The sequence below is a fragment of the Pangasianodon hypophthalmus genome, chromosome 1, assembly GCF_027358585.1.
Source record: "Pangasianodon hypophthalmus isolate fPanHyp1 chromosome 1, fPanHyp1.pri, whole genome shotgun sequence".
Taxonomy (NCBI): Eukaryota; Metazoa; Chordata; class Actinopteri; order Siluriformes; family Pangasiidae; genus Pangasianodon; species Pangasianodon hypophthalmus.
In genome coordinates, this window is record NC_069710.1 from 13,697,424 (window position 1) to 13,718,285 (window position 20,862).

Genomic DNA, 20,862 nt, shown 5'->3' on the forward strand with positions numbered 1-20,862 from the left:
TAACATTTTTCATTTAGCAATTTTACAAACTTTTTCTTCATAGGCTAAATAAATGTATGTATACCACAGCGCTGTTGAATTCTCTATTCTGATTCTCACGGACGTTCCACAACATTAAATGTGTTGTTCTTTCATAAATAAATAAAATTGTTAACGTTGGCAAATTGATGTCTTCAGGACAGAGGAGTTTACATTTTGTGTTTTTTTGGAAACATGACATGCTTTTTGTGTGTGTGTTTTTTTGTTTGTTTGTTTGTTTGTTTTTTGCCTTATTAATTTCTTGAGAGAGAAAAAAAGAGTGTTTATAGCTGCTATAACGTAAGTGAGAACAGGAACTCACTTGTTACACAACATTAATATATGCCATATACAAGGAATAAAACACTTTGGGATGTGCTGTTATGGGAAAATAATCAACTTCACACAACAAAAATGATATCCTAACAAGTGAAAATATCTTGAATATGGGCAAATTGATCTCATAAGGCCTGTTTATAGATGCTTTTGTACATTTCAAGCTTTAAATGTTCATTTTGCTTCCTTCTACAAATAAATGCTTAAAATTAGCCAATAGATTATCTCAAATTATTTCAAGGTTGAAATGAGTAAAAAAAATTAGAAATAAGTTTAATAGTCTTATATTTGTTTTTTTGTGATCTTATAATAGGAAATACTAAATACAATTGACAATATTCAAGATATAGATGTCTCTTTTTTTAGTAACAATAAGTCTGCTTCATCACACCACACCATCGTTGATTATTTTCCTATAAGAACATGACAGTGTTTTATTCCTCACATATCAGATGTGAATTAGCCACTGAAACGCTAATGCTATAGATCAGGAAAATGTATTGTTGTGTGGATATGTATTGTGCACACAGGTGTACATGTGTATATTGACGATGGTCACGCCACTCTCTCAGTCTGGAGTATGCACCGGCCCTGATACTCCACTCACGAGAATTACATGTGTAACGCCGGTGATAAATAAGAGTTGGGTTTTTAACTGAGGGGAAGAGAGAGTTGTAAATGTTCTCAGTGATTTGCAGTCTCTAAGGGTTTAATTAAGTCCACAGTCTCCGCTTTAACATGATGAGACTCACTCGACGCCCCGCCGTAACACGGCACACACCCGGAATGCCCCGCCATCTCAAGTCCACGGGCCTCAGGAGAACCGAAACGCTAGACGGAGCCTAAACGCTCGGAGAGACGGCCATCTCAGATGGTCTAACAAGTCAACGGAGAATTGGCTGATAGCATATCAATTTTAGCCCACTGCTTTCCACTGGCTATGAGCTATGACACTATGACGAGAGTGCAGAATTATAAAAACGTTTTTTATAGGTGTTTAGAAAATGACCAGAAATCATACCTTATTTATAACCTTTTTGATTTAATTTACTTCTGGTTTGGCGTTTTGTTTTTGTTTTTTGTTTTTTTTTTAAACATTAACTTGTTGCATCTCTAATAAGTTCACATACAAACGCTCTTGGCTCCTTTATAGAGCAAAGAACTACTTTCAGTTATCCTTGATCACAAGGTTTTGGGCAATATAAACACCAAATCCTAAAACCTGACAATAGGTTGAATAATTCAAACATGCAAGTTACTATAATATTCATTTTAGCGCATTTTGATATTGATGAGACAATGAGACATTTATATATAAGGAATAAACCATCATGTGTTGTGCTGTTATAGGAAAATAATCAACTATATGGTGGTGTGATGAAGCGGAAATACTGTTACCATGCCAAAGTTGATTATTTTCCAGTAACAGCACATTTTTTTATTACTTTTGTACCACAACAATTTGCATGCTACAATTTTGTATTTATTACAGAACATTTTTTTCTTTTTTATCTGTTTAGATTTAAATGTTGTGGAATGTCCAGGAAGCAGGTTCTTGTTATCACTTAGCAGCTGCAAACACTCGTTCCCTCACCAGCTTCTTTAAGTCAATAAAACAAACAAACAAAAAACACAGCAGACTTCTTTGTTCACATGCAGACTGTGTTTTTACGTAAATAATCATAATTCACATGAGAAATATATATGAATGTTCTTTAGACACGTCACATTTACACACTTTTTGCACAAGTGCCTGTTTTTTTTTATTGTATGTATTTATGTATTTGTTTGATTTTATGTATTTGTTTGATTTTTCCATATGAGAGTGATTCATTCATTATTTTTGATTTTTCACGTTTTTAATTTCACATGTGATGTTTCATATGTGTGTTTATTTTTCACGTGATCACATACTGCTTACATCATGAGTTTGTGCACTTTCAACACACTGAATTTTTTTTAATAATACAATGATTGTATTCATTTTTGGGGAAAAATGAATAAAGGCATGTAACAGGTTGTGTCCCGAGTAGAAACTGTAGTAATAAATCATTTCTAAATGTATTTTGTGTTTGATGCTGATGCAGGACTAAAGTTTGCAGGACTTCAGGTATCTCCTTTTGAAGAACTAGCAAAAAAAGAAAAAAGTGGTGGAGGTATTTTGGCAATGTAGATTAAGACAGGACTTTTTAAAATTAAAAAGTCTCATTCATTAATAAATAAAAATTGCACTCATTGACAAATTACTGTGGTATAAGAGGAATAAAAACTTAGGGATGACCACCATCAATATTTACTGTAGATATTGTTGGGAAGAAAAAACAACAAAACCCCTCATTTTCTCTAAGGCATTAAATTAGTGCAGCTATTTAATTAGTCAGGATAGCTGCTTCCAAAGTAATTATGAATATTTGGGATTGTATTTCTAAATAGATTTTGTGTCTGATGCTGATGCGGGACTAAAGTTGGCAGGACTTCAGGTATCTCCTTTTGAAGGAGTAGCAGAAGAAGAAGAAGAAGAAGAAGAATTATAGAGGGATGAGATGATGGGGGTATTTTGCTGATGTACGTTAAAATATTTTTAGTATCTCAACAAAGTAATTATGAATATTTGGGATTGTATTTCTAAATATATTTTGTGTCTGATGCTGATGCAGGACTAAAGTTTGCAGGACTTCAGGTATCTCCTTATGAAGGACTAGAAGAAGAAGAAGAAGAAGAAGAAGGAGAAGAAAAAGAAGAAGTATAGAGGGGTGAGGTGGTGGGGGTATTTTGCTGATGTACGTTAAGATATTTTTAATATGCGTCTTTCTTTAATAAATAAAAATTGTAATCGCTGACAAATTACTGTGGTATCAGAGGAATAAAACACTTCATGACGACCACCACCAAGATTTATTGCGAATATTAATTTGAAAAAGAAAAAAAAAGAGAACCCCTCATTTTCTCTAAGGCATTAAATTAGTGCAGCCATTTAATTAGTCAGGATAGCTGCTTCCAAAGTAATTATGAATATTTGGGATTATATTTCTAAATAGATTTAGTGTTTGATCCTGAGGCAGGACTAAAGTTTGCAGCACTTCAGGTGTCTCCTTTTGAAGGACTAGCAGAAGAAGAAGAAGTACAGAGGGATGAGATGATGGGGGTATTTTGCTGATGTACATTGATATTTTTAGTATCTTAAGATATTTTTAGTATGTTAACAAAGTAATTATGAATATTTGGGATTATATTTTTAAATAGATTTTGTGTTTGATGCTGATGCAGGACTAAAGTTTGCAGGACTTCAGGTATCTCCTTATGAAGGACTAGCAAAGAAGAAGAAGAAGAAGAAGAAGAAGAAGAGAGGGATGAGGTGGTGGGGTGTGGGGGGTATTTTGGCGATGGAGATTAAGGCAGGGGCTTTTTGTCATTTGTGCGAGACAAGCCATTCATCCATCCCGTTCTCAGCCAACAAAAAAAGGCTGCTCCCAGAAATTAGCAGTTTCAGCTCAGCAGCAAAGCCGTCGGGCTGTGAAGGCACAGAGAAATTGACTAATTAGCAATGCGCACTAAAACTTGACGGTTCTCTCCATAACGGCGAGGCAAAAAAAAAAAAAAAAAAAAAAAAAGACTCGCTTTTTTCCTTCTATCTCACTCTTTTTTTTGTCTTTTCTCCTTTTTTTTTCCTCCCCTCTCTCCATAGATGTTTGAAATCGCAGTCATTTACGCTCGACAGTTTTTACAATAGCCTTGAGCCATAATTTTGCCCGTCTCTCTAGCATCCATAGCCCTGCATGGTCTCTCTCCGCCGGCCATGCGCGACCGTTTCTCTCCCCAACCGTGGATTTCCTATTACTCTCGTTACGACTCACTGAGCCCCAGGCCCAAGGATAATGATGTGTTGTTTCTTGGTAGCATAATTTGTCACACGTATATTTCTTCTTCTTCTTCTTCTTCTCTTGCAGAAAGCACGGTTCTCTCTCTCTCTCTGTCTCTCTCAGCACTCAGCACACTTCTTACTTTAGTTTAATTCAGACGCACGCGGAATAAAAAAGAAAAAGAAATACGCGGCTTGCGCATCGAGTCTATAGACTTTAAGAAGAAGAAAAAAAAGAAGGGGGGGAAAAAGGAAAAGGCAAAAAAAGGAAAGGACAAGGAGAACAAAGACAAAGTGCTGTGAGGATACACACATCTTTAAGGATCTGGGGATACTTTGTTTTCTCCGCTTGAACTCAAGGTAAGTTTGGCTCTTGGCTCTGGTGAAGCCGGATAGTGAAAAATCCTTACGCACGGCGGTACACACAAGGTGGACGCATACACCGCGTACAGGCTCAAGTTCACCAGCAAAACGTCGAGTAGAGGGAGGAAAGGAAAGGCTCTACGCTGTTTATTTCCGTTGCAAGTCGGCTTGGGGAACGAGGGGGGGAAAAGGCGCAGCGGCGGATTTATGATGGTCGCCGGAGACTAATTGCTTTTGTATCTCGGCTTTCAGGATGCGCACATAGCTGGTGTAAATGTAAATGCCTGTGTAGGCTACGTGGTGTGTGTGTGTGTGTGTGTGTGCGTGTGAGAGAGCGAGAGAGAGAGAGAGAAAGTGTGTGTGAGGCAACGTGATCGGATAGCAAACCCTGAGTCTATACAGTGAGCTTGCCTTGCCTTGCCTTGCCTTATGGAGCCGCGCGGTGCAGTTTGGTTTCTGCGCTCCAGTACGCAGCGTCTTTAATCTCGTTCATGCCATATAGGCTTTACCAAAGAGGGGGGGAGAAAAAAGCAGTAGGCTATCTGTTAGAGGTGACAGAAAGTCCAGGGATTGCTCTATTATTCAGAAGAAGATAAATGGCTCCGGCATTGTTTGCTTGTAGGAGGTGCGAGCGGCTCCCAAGTCATGTCCAGATCGGGCGACCGGACGTCTACGTTTGACCCGACACACAGCGACACGCTGCTGCACGGGCTCAACCTGCTGTGGAGGAAGCAGCTCTTCTGCGACGTGACCCTCACAGCTCAGGGACAGCAGTTCCACTGCCACAAAGCCGTGCTCGCGTCCTGCTCGCAGTACTTCAGGTCCCTGTTCTCTGCGTCACACGCGCTCAGCAATGAGCCGCTCGCCGGAAAGGATCAAAGCAGCGGCGGAACCCCGTCATCGTCCCCGGATGAGAAGCTCCTGGCCAGCCCGCGCTCCATCAGCAACCTGGTGCTGCAGGGCTGCTCGTCCATCGGGCTGCGCTTGGTCCTCGAATACCTGTACACGGCCAACGTGACGCTCTCGCTGGACACGGTGGAGGAGGTGCTCTCGGTCAGCAAGATCCTCAACATCCCACAGGTCACCAAGCTGAGCGTGCAGTTCCTCAACGACCAGATCTCCGTCCAGAACTACAAGCAGATCTGCAAGATCGCCGCGTTGCACGGCCTGGATGAGACCAAGAAGCTGGCCAACAAGTATCTCGTCGAGGATGTGCTGCTCCTCAACTTCGAGGAGATGTGCGCCATGCTGGACGCGCTGCCGCCACCCGTCGAGTCCGAGCTAGCTCTGTTCCAGATGTCCGTCCTGTGGCTGGAGCACGACCGCGAGACCAGGATGCACTACGCGCCGGACCTGATGAAGCGCCTCCGCTTCGCCCTCATCCCGGCCCCGGAGCTCGTCGAGAGGGTGCAGTCCGTAGACTTCATGAGGAGCGACCCCGTGTGCCAGAAGCTCCTGCTGGATGCCATGAACTACCACCTGATGCCCTTCAGACAGCACTGCAGACAGACCACAGCCAGCAGGTACCTGCACGCTTCAGTCATTTACTCATAAAGAGTGTGTTAACATACTGCTCATAGCATAGTGCCCATAAAAACACAACCCATAACATACTGCCCATAAAAACACTGTCCATAGCATGCTGTCCATAAAAACACTGTCCATAGCATACTGCCCATAAAAACACTGTCCACAACATGCTGTCCATAAAAACACTGTCCATAGCATACTTCCCATAAAAACACTGTCCATAGCATACTTCCCATAAAAACACTGTCCACAACATGCTGTCCATAAAAACACTGTCCATAGCATACTTCCCATAAAAACACTGTCCATAGCATGCTGCCCATAAGATACTGCCCATAAAAACACTGTCCATAACATACTGTCCAAAAAACACTGTCCATAAAAACACTGTCCATAGCATACTGCCCATAAAAACACTGCCCATAACATGCTGTCCATAAAAACACTGTCCATAGCATACTGCCCATAAAAACACTGCCCATAACATGCTGTCCATAAAAACACTGTCCATAGCATACTGCCCATAAAAACACTGCCCATAACATGCTGTCCATAAAAATACTGTCCATAGCATACGTCCCATAAAAACACTGCCTATTAAAATACTGTCCATAACATGCTGTCTATAAAAACACTGTCCATAAAAACACTGTCCATCAAAATACAGCTCATACCATACTGCTCATAACAGTACTGCCCATAACATACTGCCCATAAAAATACTTTCCATTACATACTGCTCATAACATACAGCTCATAACATACTGCCCATTACATACTGCTCATAACATACTGCTCATAACATACTGCCCATAAAAATACTTTCCATTACATACTGCCCATAACATACTGCTCATAACATACTGCTCATAACATACTGCTCATAACATACTACTCATAACATACTGCTCATAACATACTACTCATAACATACTGCTCATAAAAATACTTTCCATTACATACTGCTCATAAAAATACTGCTCATAACATACTGCCCATAAAAATACTTTCCATTACATACTGCTCATAAAAATACTGCTCATAACATGCTGTCCATAACATACTGCTCATAAAAATACTTTCCATTACATACTGCTCATAAAAATACTGCCCTTAAAAATACTGCCCATAAAAATACTGCTCATAAAAATACTTTCCATTACATACTGCTCATAAAAATACTGCTCATAACATGCTGTCCATAACATACTGCTCATAAAAATACTTTCCATTACATACTGCTCATAAAAATACTGCCCTTAAAAATACTGCCCATAAAAATACTGCTCATAAAAATACTTTCCATTACATACTGCTCATAAAAATACTGCTCATAACATGCTGTCCATAACATACTGCTCATAAAAATACTTTCCATTACATACTGCTCATAAAAATACTGCCCTTAAAAATACTGCCCTTAAAAATACTGCCCATAAAAATACTGCTCATAAAAATACTTTCCATTACATACTGCTCATAAAAATACTGCTCATAACATGCTGTCCATAACATACTGCTCATAAAAATACTTTCCATTACATACTGCTCATAAAAATACTGCCCTTAAAAATACTGCCCATAAAAATACTGCTCATAAAAATACTTTCCATTACATACTGCTCATAAAAATACTGCTCATAACATGCTGTCCATAACATACTGCTCATAAAAATACTTTCCATTACATACTGCTCATAAAAATACTGCTCATAACATACTGCCCATAACATACTGCTCATAACATACTGCCCATAACATACTGCTCATAACTTACTGCTCATAACATACTGCCCATAACATACTGTCCATAACATACTGCTCATAACATACTGCCCATAACATACTGCTCATAACATGCTGTCCATAACATACTGCTCATAACATACTGCCCATAACATACTGCTCATAACATGCTGTCCATAACATACTGCTCATAACATGCTGTCCATAACATACTGCTCATAAAACATAACATAACATACTGCCCATGTCTATCTTCATTCAGTCATATTCATAATATAGTTTTGGTCTCACGTACAATATTAAGGCAGAAAATTCCTTTAGCAGAAATGTATCTGATCTATGTGATGTGATGGTGCACTGAGAGTAAACATGTTGTGCTTGTGAAGATCATTTGTTTGGACGTCCATAAACAAGTTAATGAGAAATATGCATTGAGAAAAGCAGGAACATTCACTCATCATCACATACTGTGTGCTACAATAAACATACATATAATACTGTAAGGTATACTATATACATTGTTATTCACTTGTGCTATATCACTTCTGATTTGATATAGTACAGTATGTGATGAAGTGGAATATCAGAACGAAAGGGAAAACTAAACCTTTTTTTTTTGCAGCCAACCATTAAAGAGAAATTTCACAGCCCTCCTCGGTACAAGTTTATTTTCGGGATTTAAATTAGGCTCGTTATTAATATTTTGTCTGTTTATTAGAGCCATAAAACTTTTTATTTCTGACCTTTCCACTGACACAACACATCAGGGTCTAAGTTAACTTTATTTATAGGCTGGCTTGTTTTGCTTGTGAGATTTTGAGGTTTGGATTAAACCTGTTCAATTCAAAATCACCTAATTATACACATAAGAACTCAATAATAAATGTAATAAGGTTGATCATCATTATCAGCACTGTGCAAAATACAGAAACATATAGTGTAAAAAAACCCACAGAGCCCCTGGCTGTGCTTCATGGACACCACAGGTTCACATTATATCTAATTTGCAATGAAAAGAAAGGTTATTCGCTTATTCCGAGGGTTCAGATTTGCTCCGCACGACGGGAAACGTCATCATTCTTCATTCCACCCTCGCCTGTGCATCACTCTGGAGCTCTGTTTTGGATTTGAAAGTCTAGCTCAGGCCTCGACTCGAGGAGATTTCCTGTAACTGGACAACCACATGACAGGAAACACTCAGAGCTCAGTGTGACTCTTTTCATCTTAACCATCATAGAACCCAAATTTAACTGAACATATATCTCTGTTTAGGTTTTTCTACATACACCTCATACCTCACATTACATGTACATTATTTGGGCCCATTTAGAATATTTTGTCTTAAAATTGTCACTGTTTTGCTGACGCGAAATGATATTTGAAAGGAACTTTTAACATTTATGTAAGATCCGTGTAAGACAAGTGATCATCTGGAACAAAACACACGTCTAGTGTTTGTGTATGTGTATGCTTCGCAATCGTTTATGTTACTTGTTTATCATTTCGCTAGCTGATTTTGTTGTCATGTTATGTTATTCATGTAGCATTTTTCTAACATCCAAGGTCACTTTCAAAGTATACAATAACCCCCCCCCCCCCCCCCCCCCCCCCCCCCAAAAAAAACACACTTCAGTTTAGCACTGTTATGTTTTACCAGCCTTTTCAAAACTAGCTAATTATCATATTACTAGCTAATTATGTTAGTATTCACTACTGTAAATCTATTTATTTATTTGTTTGTTTGTTTGTTTGTTTATCTAATGTGTTTTACCTAAGGTTGCTTTACTGCTTTACAAAGTATGTTGAAAATAAATAAATAAATAATAATTAAAAAAAAAAAAAAACTTTAAGGAATTTGAAAACAAGAAGATGAATATTGTGTGAAGAAAAAAAATTCAGGTTTTTTGCTGAGATCTGAAAAATGCAATAGAAGTGCAGTCAAGTGCAGGCGAGATTCTTATTGTGAATATATTACTACATAGTGTACATCGAGGATCTTACATAAAAACTGTATTTTACACATACGGATATATTCAAAATTTCCAGTAAGTTGTTTTTGTAAAGGATATCACGTGACACACTATAGTAAGACTTTTTTTTTTTTAGAGAATTCTAAGTGTACAAAAGTAATTTTCTTCAAATAATGTTCAGAATCATGCCAGATTGTTAGAAACATTTGTTATTAGGATATAGGAGAGGCTAAGCCTTTATAGTTTTTTCCCTGTAGATTTTTTTGGGATATACAGTATATATAGCTATCTAGTGTGTAAAATATCTTGTTAAGGTAACTTGAGAGAGATAAATTTAGGATTATAGGAGAAAAGTCCATTTTAAGTCATACGGCAGGCAAAATGTTTTATATTCAGAAACTCAAACATGATTTGTTTTTCTGTCTCCTGTGCTTCTACCTTCTGATATTACAGAATCCGTTCCAATAAAAGAATGCTGCTGCTGGTTGGAGGTCTGCCTCCAGGACCCGACCGCCTCCCCAGTAATCTAGTGCAGTACTATGACGATGAAAAGAAGACATGGAAGATCCTTACAAGTGAGTTCCCTAATCTCCATCCTGGAAATGTTTCTTTTTCTTTCCAGAACGATCCTGACGTCTCACCACCAGACTCGTCCCGCGGTAAAATAGAAAGTTCGAACTCCTTAGATGCTTGAGGTAATGATGTATCACTATCGCTTTTAATGTAACTTATTAATCAGAGCGTGACTCGTCTTCACACCATTGTGGAGCTCTGGCGTCCCTTCTTTTTTTCTTCTTCTTCTTTTCTCTTGCAACAGTCTGTTAGCAAGAAAAATTTTAATTTGAAGATTTAGTGAGGATTTATCAGCAGATGATCACACACACACAGCGTGAAGAGATGACAATGAAACAACTTATCACAGATTAAAATATGTACTGTATTTGTGTGATGGTTGGTGAATATAACGTGACCATGTGGCATAATACTTAATGTTTATTTCCATGTCACTGAACAGGAGGAACAGAAAACAGACAAACAAGTGTTACCTGATGATCACCTATAACAGCACATCCTAAAGTGCTTTATTCCTCTTAAACCACAGCAACGATTTGCCAACAATTACAATTTCTTATTCATTGAAGAAAGACACATCATACTTTTTCAGTTTAGTCAAAGTTAATGTTATGGAATGTTCTCTAGACAAGTCAGTTCCTATTCTCACTTATATTATAGCAGCTATAAACACTCATACCCTCACCAGCCTCTTCTTTTTTTCCTCTCTTTTTACAAAAAAACGAAGCTTGTCATGTTACCTGGAAACTGCATCGTGTAAACTCTTGTCCTGAAGCTGTTGGAAAACCTCCCAACTGTTACGAAGCACTCACACTGGAGACTCCTTCCGTAAATGTTAAATAAACATCTCCTTATAAAAAAATGTCACCATATCAACAAATTCACACGTTTATAAATCACTGCTTTAAATCTGACAGTAGTGCATCTGTAGATCACAGGTTTATATCAACACTCTCATTTTAATACGTTATTTAGTTGTTTCTATAGTAACTACTCATTCACAGGGACTTGTATGGTGGGCATCAGTAAATAAGAAATGTGTAAGAAATTTATCAAATAAAAAAATGTGTAACTGTTGATAATTGTTGCGAAGTTTTATGTAAGGTAATCTTTATTTAACATTAATGGAAGGAGTCTCCAGTGTCAGCGCTATGTAAAAGTCAAATGCCAAGCTGTGACATTAAGTTTTCCATCATTGGAACATTAAATGTAAATAAAGCAAAATGACGTTTATTAATAACTACACAAAATTCAAATTTCTGGCTAATTGGTTTCTGCTGTGGTGTAAGAGGAATAAAACACTTCAGGATATGCTGTTATTGGAAAATAAACATCATGGTTGTAACAGTAACCCCACTTAGCCATTGATGAGTATTTTCCTATAACAGCACACCCTTAAGTGTTGTAATCCTAACATAGCCACCATTTTGTGTAATGTACTTTTCATCACCTCAAGGCAGACAAACATATAAAAGGACATTTCGTTGAGTAATGAAAAATACATGTCTGTATATCTATAACCATTAAAAACAGCTTTGCCCATAGGAACCATGGGAGTTATTGCCAGTTTACTCAGACATTGAATATAGAATTAGCTATATGAGTAAAACATATACAGGGTCAAACAGTTAGAGGATAATTTGTTTTCTCAATGAGCTTTGAGTGTGAAATGGCCCATGGCTGTTCAGAATGTCTAAATCGCAAAATCATCCTTAACACATTATCATGTGGTTAAAGCGGCGGTGGGTGCATTGAGGATCTAGAGACCTCTCTGGTAGAAATATGTCACGATTGGTCAGAAAGTGTTGATTAATTTTCTATAACAGCAGATCAGTAGTGCTCGTTCTAATACGTTATGGTTTCTATAGTAACAGCTCGGTCAGAGGGACTCGTATAGTGGATATGCCACAGAAACAGGTTAAAAAAAAGTTTTCTATAAGTTTTCTGTAACTTTTATGGAAGGAGTCTCCAGTGTCAGCACTTTGTAACAGTCAGTAAGTTTTCTAGCATCTTCAGGATAGAGGAGTTTACGCTTTGTGGTTTCTCATTAACTTCATAAGTGATTAACTTGACAAAAAAAAAATTGAGTTTTTTGTTTGTTTTATTAACTTCAAAAGAGAGAAAAAGAGAGGCTGGTAAGTAACATAAGTTATATAAGGGCTCTGCCCTTTATAGCACAAGTACACAGAGCCAAGAATAGCAAACTAGCTAGCTAAATATACAAAACAATGAACAAAAAGAAATGACCAGATACTCTGGAGTGGAGAGCCAGTCAATGACCTCCTGTTACCAAACTAGACAGCTAATATTAGTTAGCTAGCTAAAAACACAGAAAGCATAAAAATGCTTTTTAGAGAGAAAAAAACCCACAAAGAACATGAGTGTAAAAAAACATTGTTAGCAAGCTAGTTGCCTTAAAAACACATGAAAAAAAAATGACCAGATATCAAACATTTTTAGCTAGTTTCTAGTTGCATTAAAAAACCACAACAAAGAACAAAAACAAATGCAGAAATTGTCCAGACACCAATCATTGTTAGTGAGCTAACTGCCATAAAAAACACACAAAGGAAGTGACCACACACCAAATAAGCATCATTAGTGAGCTAGCTGCTGATGAGTCAAGAACAGAAACATGAAGATATTTACCAAACATCAAACCTTGCTAGCGAGCTAGCTGCCTTAAAAATGTGAAGAAAGTGAGCAGACACCAAACAAACATTGTTAGCAAGCTAGCTGCCTTAAAAACAGATAAAGAAAGTGTCCAGACACCAAACAATAATTTTTACTGAGGTAGCTGCCTTAAAAACATGTAAAGACAGTGAACGGACATCAAACAAACATTGTTAGCGAGCTAGCTGCCTTAAAAACAGGATTAGACACAAAACAAACATTGTTAGCAAGTTAGCTTTCTTGAAAACATGTAAAGAAAGTGAATAGACACCAAACAAACATTGTTAGTGAGCTAGCTGCTTTAAAAATGTGACGTGAACAGACACCAAATAAACATTTTTAGTGGGCTAGCTGACTTAAAAAGCTGTGAAGAAAGTAAACAGACACCAAACATTGTTAATGAGCTAGATGGCTTAAAAACAGGACTAGACACAAAGCATTGCTAGCAATGTTTTGGCAAAGGCACGCTAGTGTTTTTTGTCACCACAGTATTATGACGTATAAAGTTTCCGTAAAGTCAGGTGACATTGGAAGTAAATATAATTCTAATTTTCTTCTCTACAGACTCAATAATTCTAAAAACAAACAAAAAAAAAAACAGTGTACTATGGATTTAACAGTTACTCCTGACTTTGCACTGATCCACCACCCAAAAGAGGGCACGTACTTTATGCTTTCTAAAAATCTCCGCTGTCGCTGTTTGTGACAGACACGACAGCGTCTGTGACTTATTTTCCTTTTACATAAAGGAGTGAGTGCCATCTAGTGTACTCAAATTGCTATCTACCCCAGTAGGAGCCGAACAATTCCTCTTTATCAGGGTATAGCTAATGATTAATTAGTTAACGATTGGTGAATATGATGGGTTTAACAAATTCATTTTGAAGGTCACACATAAGTCAGTCTATGAATATATTATAGAGTAAGCTAAATTTAGCTTAAAAGACTGGTGTATGAATGAAGTGTCTGTCTTAAAGGTGCATTAGTCAAGACTGGAGCTCTAGTGGTTCATTAGGTGAAGTACGAAAGACTCCGCCTCCCATTCCTACCCATGTACACAAAGCCATGCCCCCAGCACCAACACGGCCAGCAGAGTTCACTTAGATGTGTGATGGTGTTCACATTTTGCCCCCTAGGCCTGGGGTGTCAAACACAAACATACAGCACCGGGAATGGAACCAGCATGTTAAAGGTTGTAATCCGGCCCATGAAATAAATGTATTATTTGTGTTCTAAATTAAAATCACCTTGTGGATCGTATTTGAATTGACAGGTTAAAAGAGTGCTAGTCACTGTTATTCCACTAGGGGACAAAATAGAGCAATAAACTCAGGACCATGATCTCAGCTACTGACAAAATGTGTTAATGATGCATCATTCTTCAGTAGTAAGCGAAAAGTTTGACACTGTTTTCCAAAACCACTAATGTGATTTAACTAAATCACAACTTTTTATTTTTTATTTGTAAGCTATATAAAGATTTCCCCACTTCAATATTATGGACGATTTTGTATTGATTCCTTGGCATACCAAATTTGGAAAAGTCTAACAGTATATATGCAATACTGACGTGTTATTGGTCACTAAACTGATATTGTTGGTCTGGCCCACTCTTGGAGAATGGAAGTGCTACCAATATTTTACCAAATGTACTATGTTTTTTATCATTATGTTTTCTGGGAAGTGGAGTGAAGGGATGTTGGGGTGTGCCTGTAAAAAGACTGACAGGAACCCTGTGTAAACACAAACAAGCATTCTGACCCAGATCGCAGTTTTCCAAATGGGTTCTCTCAGTCAAATAATACACTTGTGCTGATGCCATGGCTTAAATAATTATTTTTGAACATGTTCTACATATTTTTTCAGGTTTTTTTGTACTAGTAAGAACTATAAAAAATTGAGTATTACACCTTTAATTGTATTGATTTTGTACATTTATACAGTCAAAGGTCTGTTTAAAGAAACCAATTGGCTTGATTTATCCAAGTTGTTCTCTTACTTTGGTTATGTATAACATAGAAAATATAATTATATGTGTATACTTTATAGTTGTAACTAAATATTAGACATTAGATATGTAATATGAGAACATCATGGAGTAACATATTGCAAATGTAACGCGGTTTCAACAAATAAAGGCGAGAAATTTGTACTCATAATACACAGGAGTGAGCCTATCTATAAGCTTCTGTGCAAAATAAAAATTGACGCCGTGATCACGTAAATACAAAGTTATCTAAAGATATTTAGAAGTGAATCTACTTTGACCCCTAAAGTCCTTAAGATCGCTCGAAGAAGAAAAGTATGTTTGCTAATGTTCTCTAAATAATTTTCTTTATTTTAACATATTTTGATATTGTGATATTGACTGATGAGGTCACTTTGAAAGTACAACCCTCTTACTCAAAATTATAAACTGAATGAAATTAGTTAACAAATAATTAATTAACAATTGTTAATTAAATAACAGTATTTTCATAAATAATTAGAATGTGTTTAATGTTATTAGTATGAGTTCTAGTTAATCAGAGATTGTGTATTTGCTAATTCTGTCCTATAAAACTCAACCCCATTACTCATTCACTCAAAGAAATCTTGTAAAAAATGTGTTTGTGGCCTAGTTTTTGAACGGTAAAATAATTTTTTTCTTAGATACAATGTTGAAAGCGTTGAAATGTAGAAAAGATGGATATTTACAAGCTACAAGAGCCAATCGTGGAATCACCTTCCATATTTTCACTGGATGATCTTTTTATTAGCTGCCTTATCGTCTTCTCCTGCAGTCACCTCGCTGACCTCCGGCAGATAAAGTTGTATTATCCTGCCAGGCTGTAGCGCCGATGTGTCACTCGTAGAACTTTGTGGAAATGGTCAATGAAAGAAGTGCGATTCAAGGCTGTCTAATTTGCCAGAGACGGCGATCCATCAGGCAGTGGAGAGGTGACAGTGGAGATGAATGATAGAGACAGACAGGTGGATCTTAACGTACGACTGATTTACGCAGCAGTGGCACGGGCCAGAGATTTATTGAGTGAACATGATCGTGTTCATTATGACTGCCACCTCGAGACCATTTCTCTCTATTCCACTGGGGGGGGTCACTTTAGACAGAGGCGCATCAACAAAACGTACTGTTAAAGACAGATTAATGCCCTAATTTTGTTTTCAAATACGCTGATAGAACATCTGTGCTTTAGCTGTAGCATTTTACGATTTTTAAGTCCTTGCTACGGCGATATGGAAACTCGGGAATATGCTCCCACACAGTTTTTTTTGCTGTTGTTGTGATATGTTTTATTGTAAAAACATAAGGAATAAAATACTCCGTGTTGTACTAGTAGAGAAAAATAAGCAACGAAGGGAAGCAGAGTTACTGTTACCACAGCGAAGTTTCCTATAACAGCACCTCCTGAAGGGTTTTATTCCTCTTATAACCACAGCAATTTGCCAATGATAACACATCATACCTTTTATCCATTTACAGTTACATTTAATGTTGCGGAACATACATGAAACAAGTTAGTTCCTGTAATCACTTACATTATAGTAGCTATAAACAGTCATTTTCTATCTCTTGAAGACAAAAAATCACAGCTTGTTGCATCACTGAGAAACCACAAAGCGTAAAGTTACTATTCCGAAGTGCTGGGACTGGAGACTCCTTCCATAAATGTTATGTAAACATCTCCTAACCAAAAAGGTCATCATAGCAGTGATTACACTGTACGTTTTTCTTGGTTAATAACAACACATACAAGTCCTTGTGTAAGCGGTTAGTATAGAAATGATAACGTGTTAGAATTACTATAAACATGTCTGCAGTTATTTGACCAATCAGAACTGAGAATTCAACAGCGCTGTTGTTAATCGTTCTTCACATGGCTTTGTTTTGCAGTAATGCCTTACAACAGCGCCCATCACTGCGTAGTAGAAGTGGAGAACTTTCTTCTGCTACTAGGTGGAGAGGACCAGTGGAACCCGAATGGTAAAATATCGAATATAGAAATGAATTATCGTTCAACCGGCACAAAAACAAGCTGTCTTTAAACAAACATCAGGGTGTGTAAATGAATGCTGATTCCTCTGCAGGCAAACACAGCACTAATTTTGTAAGCCGATACGACCCGAGATTCAACAGCTGGATCCAGCTGCCTCCGATGCAGGAGAGGTACGGTGTACAAAGTAAATCTGTTAGGTTTAATTTCTTTTTTTCATGACTACTACAAAGACGTGACCCGTCTGAATGATCTGTTCTACAGGAGGGCGAGTTTCTTTGCGTGTTGTCTTGATAAACATCTTTACGTCATTGGAGGAAGGAACGAGACAGGCTACCTGTCCAGCGTGGAGGCGTATAACCTGGAGACTAACGAATGGAACTATGTTTCGTCGCTTCCCCAACCTCTCGCAGCACACGCTGGCGCCGTCCATAACGGGAAAATCTACATCTCAGGTGAGTCAGTCTTAAGCCGAATCAGAATTCCTCCAAAAATCTTTGCACGTTTAAGGGAGGTAGAATCTGAAAGAAATTTTGTGGATAAATTGCATCTATAACATGTCTAATAACAATAGCAATAGAAAATAACAAAAATCAACAGATGAAGAAGTGTTTATTTTACTGTTTTTGTTTTTGTCCACTCACGATCACAGCATTACCGGAAATTTAGCAACTTTGAAGAAGGCTCCGCCCACTTCACAATCTTTTTCATGTTATATATCCCTAAAAACTTGATTTCTGACTTATATGTCCTGATATACATAGGTAATACAATAGCATGTATATATCTGTGTGTATGTGTGTGTGTGTGTGTGTGTGTCAGTGGACAGAGCTTAAAGCCTTTACATGTAAGCTATGAATGGAAACACATTTTTTAAATATTTTCACATTTTTTTCTATATTCAGAACCAAAAATCTCTGTTTCTAGATGACCTACATTCATGAAATTTTACATCTTCATTCCTATCCCTATTTAGAAGCTTATTACAGAAGAATTTCCTAGAATAATGATAACTGTTGTATTTTTGTTAGATTTAATGCTGAAAAATGAATTTTTTGGATAACGTTGATATATTCTTGTTTATGCAGTAACAACTGTTATGTAAACGTTGCTTTAAATGTCTTATGAGAGCATCTTATCAGTGAACTAATCATTCTAATTCTAACATCATCTAAAGATTAGACTTCTGGTTTTGTTAAGTATGCAAATTTAAACATATTTAATTAGACAAAGCCTCATTTGCATAAACAGATGTAAATTCCTGAAAAAGTTCCAATATAAAAATTGGATTGTGATCCATCTGTTTATATATTTTTTAAAAACTTACCTTATTCACTAGTAGTGTCTTGCCTTACATTACAGATGAATATTTACAGCCAATACCTAAATGTTTTTTTTGACAATTATTAAAAAAATTACTATTTAATTTCCAACAAGGAATGATGAGCTGTAAATATATTAATATTTAATATAAACTGTACCTTGATAAAAACAAACATGACTGATTCCCTAACTACAGATTGAATATATATGTGTATGTATATGACACATGATACACAGGTGGAGTCCATAATGGCGAGTATGTGTCCTGGCTGTACTGCTATGACCCGGTGATGGATGTGTGGGCCAGGAAACAGGACATGAACACTAAACGCGCTATACACGCACTCGCAGTCATGAACGATCGCCTCTACGCTATTGGTGGAAATCACTTAAAAGGTAAAACTCATTTGAAGCATATTATATGGGACAAAACAATGTCCTGATTGATGATCCATGTAATACCTAACTTCCGGGTGTAACAAAAATCCAAAACAAATTTAGGGAAAGTAGATCATAACTTCAGGACATGCTGTTAAAGGAAAATAATCAAGGACATTTCAAAGTGTTTTATTCCCCTTATACTACAGCAATTTGCCAACGCTTACACTTACTTTTTTATTTATCAAGAAACAACAAAAACGTAATAATTCTTTTCCGTTTATAGTAACATTTAATGTTGCGGAACGGCCGTGAAACAAGTTAGTTCCTGTTATCACTTACATTATAGCAAAATATCGGGCTGTGGAACGGCCGTGAAACAAGTTAGTCTGCCGTACAAGCTGTTCCTATAGAAACAATAACATATTAGAACGAGCGCATTAATGTAACCTGTGTTACAGAAAATGAATCAACACGTTCCGACCAATCAGAATCCAGAATTCAACAGGATTATGTTAATGTTATTATCAGTAACATACAACACAAGTCAGCTTATCTGTACTGTTAATAAGATTCAGTATTGAAAAGCCACTTTATTATCTTTAACAAAAGTATTTGAAATGTTTAACTTTTTTTGTAATGAATTGAGAAGGTGTAATACCTTTCTGGGTTAAACATGGGATTAAAAATAGTAGTACATCATGATCTTCAAGTATATGATATGTTGTTGTTTTTTTATAGAGTGATTATGACCTCTATTATTGGGTAAATGTTTATGCAGTAAAAATTTCTGTTTAATTTTTAAATAGTGAAAATTTGTCTTGCTGGTTTTAATAAGAAAATGCGTCTTCCATCCTGAGCATTTCAGTCCAGTGATGGATTCTACAAGACGATAACCATCTCTGCTTTTTGCTGTAGGATTCTCTCATCTGGATGTGATGTTGGTGGAATGCTATGACCCTAAAGGGGATCAGTGGAACATCCTGCAGACGCCCATCCTGGAGGGCCGCAGTGGTCCCGGCTGTGCCGTGCTGGACGACAGCATTTACCTGGTCGGAGGCTACAGCTGGAGCATGGTAACTACAACCAACATCTGGCAAGATGTTAGCGGAAATTCTCAATTCTGATTGGTCAGGAGGTGTTGATTAATTTTCTATAACAGCAGCTCTGACACTAGTGCAGCTTAATGTGCTCATTCAAAGGGACTTGTACATATTGTCTGGTGAGGGAATGACTGTTTATAGCTGCTATAATGTAAGTGATAAGTTGTTTTGTAACTATAAATGGATAAATAGTACATAATGTTATTGAGTTAATAAAAAACTGTAATGGTTGGGAAATCGCCGTGGTATAAGAGGAATAAAACACTTCAGGATGTGCAGTTATTGGAAAATAATCAACCCGCTGTTGATTGTCGTCCTATGACAGCATGCCTCCAGGTGTTTTATTCCTTAGTTAGTGCTATAAATGGTTATAAATCTGACTTATCTTTTTTTTTTTGATTAATTTTCGCTTAAACATGTTTCTATTTCAGGGAGCCTACAAGTCGTCCACCATCTGCTACAGCCCGGAGAAAGGAACATGGACCGAACTAGAAGGCGAAGTAGCGGAACCTTTAGCCGGACCAGCGTGTGCCACCGTCATACTCCCAGCTTGCCTGCCGTTTAACAAATGACCGATAATTGTGTGTAAGCAGATCGAGACAGAAAAAAAGCCCTTAGGATGGACAGAAAGGCCATCGCTAAACAAAACGATGCAGACTGTCTAGACAGACCGATTGCATAGGAGGTGTATAAATTATTTTTTTACACGTCTGACGAAAGCACTTTCTTTCTTTCTTTCTTTCTTTCTTTCTTTAGTACTTTTAAAAAGAAATACAATTTGTTTTTATGTGTGTTGACATTCAAACCTTTGATCACCTTTCCCTCTTTTTTTTTTCTTTTTTTGGCTTAACTCGATATCGCACGCATAACCAATATAGCTTCCATTTGTACTTTGTATTTTGTGGAGAAAAAAAAAAAAAAGAACAGCTGATGCAATGTTGGAAATTTGAAACGTGTTTATGTCCTGGAACGATTCAGCAAAAGAATCGTATTCT

At 37.2% G+C, this 20,862-nt stretch overlaps 1 protein-coding gene across 2 annotated transcripts; it reads left to right on the forward strand.

The window, feature by feature from the left end:
* Nucleotides 1–4,149: 4,149 nt before the first annotated feature.
* Nucleotides 4,150–20,621, forward strand: klhl14 (kelch-like family member 14). Of its 2 annotated transcripts, XM_026926167.3 has the most exons (9): nt 4,150–4,573; nt 5,199–6,099; nt 10,276–10,397; nt 16,964–17,053; nt 17,158–17,236; nt 17,328–17,518; nt 18,624–18,782; nt 19,683–19,840; nt 20,299–20,621. In XM_026926167.3, the coding sequence occupies exons 2-9, from the start codon at nt 5,222–5,224 to the stop codon at nt 20,437–20,439; spliced, it is 1,818 nt and encodes a 605-aa protein (XP_026781968.1). In that variant the 5' UTR covers nt 4,150–4,573; nt 5,199–5,221; the 3' UTR covers nt 20,440–20,621. The 2 variants fall into 2 exon arrangements, with proteins under 2 accessions (XP_026781968.1, XP_053088514.1); XM_053232539.1 differs by lacking the exon at nt 4,150–4,573 and having other exon boundaries at nt 4,760–6,099.
* The last annotated feature ends 241 nt before the right edge of the window (nt 20,622–20,862 follow it).

What these genes read in the sequence shown, in the direction of transcription:
- klhl14 (XM_026926167.3), top strand. Translation starts at nt 5,222, where the DNA reads ATGTCCAGATCGGGCGACCGGACGTCTACGTTTGACCCGACACACAGC. An exon ending in CTGCCTCCGATGCAGGAGAG is followed by an intron (nt 17,237 to 17,327) that starts GTACGGTGTACA and finishes TCTGTTCTACAG; the next exon opens with GAGGGCGAGTTTCTTTGCGT. An exon ending in TGGTGGAAATCACTTAAAAG is followed by an intron (nt 18,783 to 19,682) that starts GTAAAACTCATT and finishes TTTTTGCTGTAG; the next exon opens with GATTCTCTCATCTGGATGTG.